The 8340-nt window shown below is 35.8% G+C and overlaps 1 protein-coding gene across 1 annotated transcript in view; it reads right to left on the bottom strand.

The window, feature by feature from the left end:
- Positions 1–5955: 5955 nt before the first annotated feature.
- The window catches only part of LOC125678710 (neuronal acetylcholine receptor subunit alpha-3-like), a 5533-nt gene continuing 3148 nt past the window's right edge, over positions 5956–8340 (bottom strand). The window contains exons 5-6 of the mRNA XM_048917358.2: positions 7043–7575; positions 5956–6889 (exon numbers count right to left, since the gene is read on the bottom strand). Coding sequence (XP_048773315.2) covers positions 6393–6889; positions 7043–7575 — 1030 coding nt within the window. The 3' untranslated portion in view covers positions 5956–6392. The remainder of the gene's footprint in view (positions 6890–7042; positions 7576–8340) is intronic.

The raw sequence follows: 8340 nt of genomic DNA, 5'->3' as shown, positions 1-8340 counted from the left end.
CAGTAATGATATGTATTCCAATTTTCTTAAGTGTCTTAGACTAAAAGATTTCAATGAGCCACTAAGATGAGCAGCCCAGAGAGGTTAATGAGATTAAGGGAGAAGATAGAAGATATAGGGTGAAATTAATAAAAAAAACAAAAAAACCAAAAAAAAAAATCAGTGACGCTAAAGAAAGACAAAATAAGGAAAAGAAGAGAGAGGGGGGGGGATAAAAAACAATCCCCAATTTCTTGCCACAAAAAGAGAAAAAAGAGATTACATGAATGAAAAAAATACAGACAGAATGAAATCTTGAGAGAAAAGGTTGAAAAGGAAATGCAAGAAAAGGTGAACACAAATGTAAAGAAAAGAATAACTTTAAAAAGGAAAAGAATTAAAACCAAAAAGGGCAGAGAAAGAAATGTTATTTGTGACAAAACATAATTATGGATAAGGAGAAAGATATATATATATATATATATATATATATATATATATATATATATATATATACACACACACACACACACACACACACCCAAAGTACCGCTGGATATCTGAATACCATTCCTGTTCACACGAAATACAGAAAGTAGATTCCTCCTGGGGAAACTTTCTTTTTTTTTGGTTGGTTTTTTTTTTTTTTTTTTTTTTTTGTTGTTGTTGTTGTTGTTGTTTTATTGTTTTCATCATTTTTAACAAATACATATACACCTTTTACTCACACTCTCATACAGATTAAAGAAAGCGATATAGACAATTACATGTGTATTCTAGTACTTATTGTTAAAGAAAGAAGAAGAAGAAATGCTGTTATCATTAATTAAAAAGACATTTCCATTTAGACCATTTCTTTTTGTAAAATATTTGTTCTGTAAGTTTTTTCTCCAAGATGTAGTAATCATATAAACATTTCAAAACATCATCAAAAACAATATTGACATTCTTTCTTGAATATTGGAATATGTATCTCTTTACTAAGAGGATTATAAAGTTTTCCTCCTGGGGAAACTAATGATAAAATTAGCGTCATACTTTCTCAGCCAATTTTATCCCCAAACAGTACCAATGACAAGTTATTTCATTCTTTTGATAATTAGTACTGTTTATATGCAAACATTATTTTGCAATCAACATTTAGTTCCAAGTTCAAGTTTGTTTGAATTTGAAAAAATAAATAAAAGAGTTGTTCATAAATTTATCTACAGTACTTGCAGTGTCTACAACAGCATTAATTATTATTTCACTTTTATTTCATTACAATATTTCTGAAATAAGTGAATATAATAAAATATCTCTAATATTTGTTCTTTTCATGATAAAGTTGGATAACTTGATTAAAAAACAAATGGTTAGTTTGAAAGATGACACTTCAAACTTGTATACACTTTATAATTGATATATAGGTACTAATTCCAAAAGTATCATTCTAGCCCCCCCCCCCCTTTTTTCCCCATCATATTATACCATTCACTAACATAGAAAACAAGTTAGAGTTTAAGGTTTTTAATTTACTTCATTCAAATCAAATATGGATTCAATCAGAAATACTTCAATATATTTGTAGTGTCCGCAACAATATAAAATCTGAGAGAAAACAAATAAGAGTCCTCAGTAAATTCTTTAATTTATGAAATTTACTCTATAAAATCATTCCTTAGAACATGTTTAATAGAATGAACATCTGTGACACCATCAATATTTTTTGAAACTGCATAACCAAAAAAAAATTAATGGTCAATGTTATATGGTAATTCCCATCTCAAACAAAACACATTCTACAACTTTTGATATCTAATTTTCCAGAGTTGATCCTATGGCACATGAATTAGTCGAGAAAGAAACATTTATCAACATTGATTTTAAAATAAATGACAATATATTAGATATGTAATGTATGATAACCTGTAGTGTCCGCAACAAAAATATCTATGTATTTTCAAAATTTTTAAAGAAGAGTGAAATGAAGACATACAGAATATTATGATAGATTTATTTGAATTTAGGGATATTCAATGTCATTTTCACATGATAATCATATAGGTCTTATGAGTCTTTGTAAATGTAAATAAACCTAACAGTTGGGCAAAAATATTAGTAGGACATTTATATGAATTTTTTTCTTGTTTTCAAAGAAAACCACAAAAAAATTCTTTTTTATTTACTTCTTTCTGGTACACAGTCCAAACCAGTAAGAAATTTGGCCATGAACATTATCTTTGCATAAGTTTACTAGTTATAACAGGTGTAATGTAGTGTCCACAACACAGGTTCTTTTCCAAAATTTGACGTGGCATAACTTTTTTTTTATAGGAATGCTTATACAAAAAAAAAAATTGGTTCTTGTACGCATGTATATATTGCACTTTCTAGGCAACATGTCAAAAATGTGCTATGTGAATTTTTATTTTTTGCTCCAAGTGCAACATAATTTGCACAAATACTGTGAAAATGGCGTAAATCATTTACATTTTCTGTTTAACATTTGAGATAACTATGGGTATCCATCAAAGAAATAACATACAATTTGTCATTTCTGTAACTGTCATTTCCGAAACGAGATCAAAAAATAAAATTTAAAAAGCTGTTATGTTTGCACATTTCCGGTCTTCAGGTTAAAAGTTGCCGTGTTTATAAATGTTTGAAATATTATGGACAATGGAAGACATCATGGACTGTGCAACTTCTTTAAGTACTCGTGGATGCAATCCATCAGGCCCAGGTGACTTTGAAATCTTTAAAGCATTAAGTTTTTTCTTTACTTTCTCTTCATTAATGGTCATCAAACTTAGTGGCATTACATCAACTTTCTCTAATTCTGTCATATCAGTGTCAGTTTCTATCGTGAATACCGATGTAAAGAAATCTGCTAGGACGTCAGCTTTTCCTTGTCCGTTTTAGTTGATTCGTTCATGTCGCCATTTGTGAACAAGTCTGGTATACTAGATTTTGTCTTGGTTTTAGTTCGTGCATATTTCCAGAATTTCTTCGGATTACTCTTTACCTCACTCGCTATTTGTTTTTCAAATTGTTCAGTAATTTCCCTGGTTATAGACTTCACCTGGTTCCGTATTTTACAGTATTCCTGATAATCTTTTGCCATCGCTAGTATTCAGATATCTAGTCCATAGGCGCTCCTTCCTCTTAACTTTATTTAAAGTTTTTCTATTCAATGGTATTGTATGCTTATTGTTTTTTCTTTCTGGTATTTGGGTTAACTATTTTCTTTCTGGTATTTGGGTTAACTATTTTCTCTCTGGTATTTGGGTTAACTATTTTCTCCGGAATAGTTTCTTCTATTGTTGATTCAAATGTTTTCTCTAAATTTGCACCACTGCTTTTCTACATCATTGTTATATTCAGCTAGTAGGCTTGACCAGTCCATGTATAAAAGTTCTAATAGTTTATCGTAATTTCCTTTATCGTATTTGTATCTTATTTTCTTTGTTGTATCGTATTGTTCATTTCAAGGTACATACTAAGTCTATAACGGAATGGTGACTTTTTCCAAGGGGTGGGTTGATGCTTAGTTCATTTACCACGTCTTCTTCCATTGTGAAAACTAAGTCTATAACACTAGGGTTGTCTGCGCCTCTACCTCTAGTAGGCGTAGCAATGTGCTGATACAAGAAACAGTCTCTTATAGTTTTAATGAATCTATATTCCATACTGCTCTCGCTGCCATTTGTGCTTATATTGTTCCAGTCTATATTAGGAAAATTCATATCTCCAAACAATAAAACTTCCGAAAACTGTTTGTTCACGGATTTAACAAGAAGTAATACATAACTGCTTAAAATTTTCACCAGAAACTACCCGGGCTCCTATAAGCTGAACCTATGAGAATCTTTTTATGAAAATCCAATGTTAATTTCACATCAGATACTTTCTTCAAAGTTTATGTTTCAAATATTACTGGTGAGCACTTCAGTGACTCTTTAATGTACAAAACCATCCTTCAAAAGCACACGTTATTACGAGATGATAGCTCTCACTTTAAATAAAGAAACATAAATTCAGCTTTATCTTGTGTAGTAAAAAAATGATCGGGAATCCTTTGAAAGGGGACGCACTCACTCTAGAGCCAGACTTGCCCCCAGAGCCAGCCTTCTCCCCGCGGAAATCTGGCTCTAGAGTGAGCCTTCCCCATGCGGAAGTTTGGCTCGAGAGTGAGCCCCCCCCCCCCCCCCCCCCCCGGAAGTCTGGCTCTAGAGTGAGCCTTCCCCCCCGGAAGTCTGGCTCTAGAGTGAGCCTTCCCACCGGCAGTCTCGCTCTAGAGTGAGCCTTTCCCCCAGCAGAATTGCTCTGGAATAAACCTTACCCCCAGGGGGAAGATTAACTCTAGAGCCATAACACCCTCTTGAAGTCTCCGCTCTAGAGGGACACCCCCGCTTTCCATCCCCTCCTGCGCAAACTTTGAAATGAATTTTAGTTTATCGGACAGGGAATCACCTACCTACCTACCTCTCTACCTGAAGTTGTACAAGTTTAAAAGCATAACAGATATCTGTACGCAGATGAGAAGAAACATAAATTCGATATTTCCTCATTTCATTTTTCAAAACTTCTAAAACTAACCAAGGCATAGGTATTGTGTGGGTCAACGTTCAAGGTCTATGGGTCAAACAAAATGACTTATCAATTCCAATGTGTTTTATTCACCGTATTCTTCTCTTGAGTTTAAAGAACGACTTAAGGAGGTATGCTACACTAGAGAAATTTGATATGGATGATTGATGGATTGTATCTTGCTTAACGTCTCGCTCGAGAATTTTTCACTCATATGGAGACGTCACCAAGACCGGTGAAGGGCTTCAAATTTAGGCTTATGTTCGGTGCTTACGGCCATTGAGCAGTGAAGGTTCTTTAGCGTGCCACACCTACTGTGACACGGGTCATCCGTTTTTAAGGTCATCTCCGAGGATCCGTGACATTCACACCTGATGCCGAGCGTTTTGGCGATGGAACTGTCACTACCTGTTTTTTTATCGACTTAGGTGTGTCGCGGCCGGGATTCGAACCCCATCCTACGGCATGGATATGTATAACAATATTTTGAAATTGTAAACTTCCAAATTTACTATATTTAGTCAAAAAATGTAGTTTTAGTAGAAAGCAATCTGATAAAAATTTAAAACCCATGCTGGACTCGAACACACGATATACAGTTCAGCAGTCGACGTGCTTTTTTTCCCTCTCTTTTATTGCAGTCGACGTGCTAACCTACTGAGCTACTCAGGTGATAATTCTGATATTTATATTTTCACCCATGTTTTAAAAGGAAGTCAGCCATTATGACGATGTAGAGGACTTCCTTAAGCAAAATCATTTAATGCCCTGCTGAAAAGGGTCTTGGTATCTAAACAATCTCCATAACGTGATAGTAGTTTACCAGGAATAAATGAAGGGGGAAGTCCTGCTATGGGGGGAAGTCTGACTCTACAACTAGTGATAGAGTAGGTCTTCCCACGGGGAAGTCTGGCTCTAAAGTGAGATTTCCCCGGGGGTTCTCCTGCTCTAGAATGAGCCTTCCCCCAGGGGGAAGGCTCACTCTAGAGCCAGGCTTCCGGGGGGAAGTCTCATTATGGGGGAAGGCTGACTCTACAACACCGGCAATGGTGACGTCTCCATATGAGTGAAAAAATTCTTGAGGGCGTTAAACAATATACATGTGTAGACATGTCGGGCTTTCAGTAAAAATTATTAAATTATTTGATTTGATGTCATTATTCCGAAAAACGTTTTGTATTTCTTTTCACCTGACTACTTACTGACACAGATGAAATACAAATGAAATTAAGGTGGCTCATTAAACCAAAATTTTATGATGTAATTTGAATTTTTGAGTGCGTTTCTCCTCTCTCTCTCTATCTCTGAAATCCTACTTCATATGAGGTGCTTTAACAAGCTACTTTATAAAATTTTGTAGTAATGAACCATCTTAAAAGTATCTAATAAGATAACACAGTACGAAAACTCCCATTCGCACTATTTGATATGCATACTGATAAAAAATGAATGACACACTGCAGCCCTGTACAAAAATGTATTCAAGTTTCAAGTTACTACTACTGCCACTGCATGCATGTGAGTTGTCTGTTTACCAGAAGGTCCTTAAAAAATCTACATGTATCCTGGCCACCTAATTTCTCGTGTATATTTTATATTCTCAGGAATGTAACTTTAAAAATCACCAATTCTTTTATAGAGGCAACCGAATGTGATGGATAATTTAAAAAAAAAACATCTGAAAGTCCGTTTCCTCTTATACAAAAAATAAAAACCAAGATTGAGTATACACATGTACAAAGGAAATATCAGGAAATTTACAAGCCTTGAATTTAAACCTCACAGCTATTACTGAAAAAAAACCTCGTAATATAACCGCTCTGGTTTACAGGTGCGTGTAACTAGTGTTTTGTAGTATAGTGGGGCGTTGATCCAAACACAAGTATCAACATGAAAATCGCGGTCAGAATGACAACCACCAAATTGAAGAAAAGAAAGAAGAAAATATCGAGAAATCCCGAGACGTCACGACATAAGTACGGGAAATCAGCGTCGTCGTTGGAGGTTGAGAAATCCTGTTCTGTCGCCTCTGGCTTTTTCTGACTCATTCGCTTCAATGTTTTTTTCTTCTTCGGGTCGCTGTTAACGGTAGACATGTTGCCGTCCTCAAGGTTATCAACGTGTACTACGTTGGTGTTCTGTTTCGATAGGACCTCGACCTTCGAACTTTCACCAACCTTTGACTTTTGGCACGAAATAGGAAGCAATACTGCTTTGGTGAACCTTTTGAGCCACTTTGGTACGTCTTTTTGGTCAACCCTTAGGTAAAGTCGCAGGTTCAAGACTGTTATGAGAATCACAACACCCGATACTGCCAACACCATTGAAAGGTACACGGCTGAAAGAGAGAATGATGCTCGTGCTCGTTACGTATTTATCACGTGGTGACAATCTAACTGACAAAGAGCTATCTCTATATATAGAGTACCAGCACTAAATCATTGCAATGAGCTTAATTGTCCATCATTAGTAAAACATTTTTATGACTTACATAAAATAGAAGTGTGATTTGACGTCGTGGGCATACTGTCCCCAATTAGGGTCAGCAACACGGCCAGGGCGAGAAGGACCGTCAGTATGAAGGAAATCTTTTCCCCCGAGTCAGCCGGCAACAGAAATGTTATATTGGTGAGTAGCGAGACGACCAGGACTGGGAATATGATCTGCGACAAGTAGTATCCGGGGCGTCTCTTCAGAATCAAGGCGAAATCCAGAGAGGAGAACACTTCGCCGTCTTCCGTCAGCGTGGACTCCTGGACGAAAGTGGAGTACAGCTCCCACTCACCGTTCTGGTTGTAATCCTCCGTGTTCAGATAATCGTGGATCTTTGTTAAGTTCACTTTATCCATGCTGTATACCCAACTAGCGACCTCTATGTAGCAGGTCTGATAATCGAAGGGGAAGTAACTGACATCAATCTCACAGTGCACGTCGTAGAGTCCTGGCGGGTCCCAGCGGACTTCTCCGGTGTTTGTTACTCGGAAGAGCAGATCATCATGACCGATGGGATCCATGCCAGTTACACTATAATGATTGATCAGAGACATCCAATATTGTACACAGTTACACTATAATGATTGATCAGAGACATCCAATACTGTACACAGTTACACTATAATGATTGATCAGAGAAATCCAGTACTGTACACAGTTACACTATAATGATTGATCAGAGAAATCCAATACTGTACACAGTTACACTATAATGATTGATCAGAGACATCCAATACTGTACACAGTTACACTATAATGATTGATCAGAGACATCCAATACTGTACACAGTTACACTATAATGATTGATCAGAGACATCCAATACTGTACACAGTTACACTATAATGATTGATCAGAGACATCCAATACTGTACACAGTTACACTATAATGATTGATCAGAGACATCCAATACTGTACACAGTTACACTATAATGATTGATCAGAGACATCCAATACTGTACACAGTTACACTATAATGATTGATCAGAGACATCCAATACTGTACACAGTTACACTATAATGATTGATCAGAGACATCCAATACTGTACACAGTTACACTATAATGATTGATCAGAGACATCCAATACTGTACACAGTTACACTATAATGATTGATCAGAGACATCCAATACTGTACACAGTTACACTATAATGATTGATCAGAGAAATCCAATACTGTGAACTAAAGTTTGATTGCATTTTAATCAAATATTCATGGGGAAAAGCTACATTATACAAATGTAGTTATAAACACTGATTGATTGTTTTACGTCCCTTCGAGATTTTTTCTCTCAT

The sequence above is a fragment of the Ostrea edulis genome, chromosome 2, assembly GCF_947568905.1.
Source record: "Ostrea edulis chromosome 2, xbOstEdul1.1, whole genome shotgun sequence".
Classification (NCBI taxonomy): Eukaryota; Metazoa; Mollusca; class Bivalvia; order Ostreida; family Ostreidae; genus Ostrea; species Ostrea edulis.
This window is presented reverse-complemented; position numbering and strand designations above follow the sequence as displayed.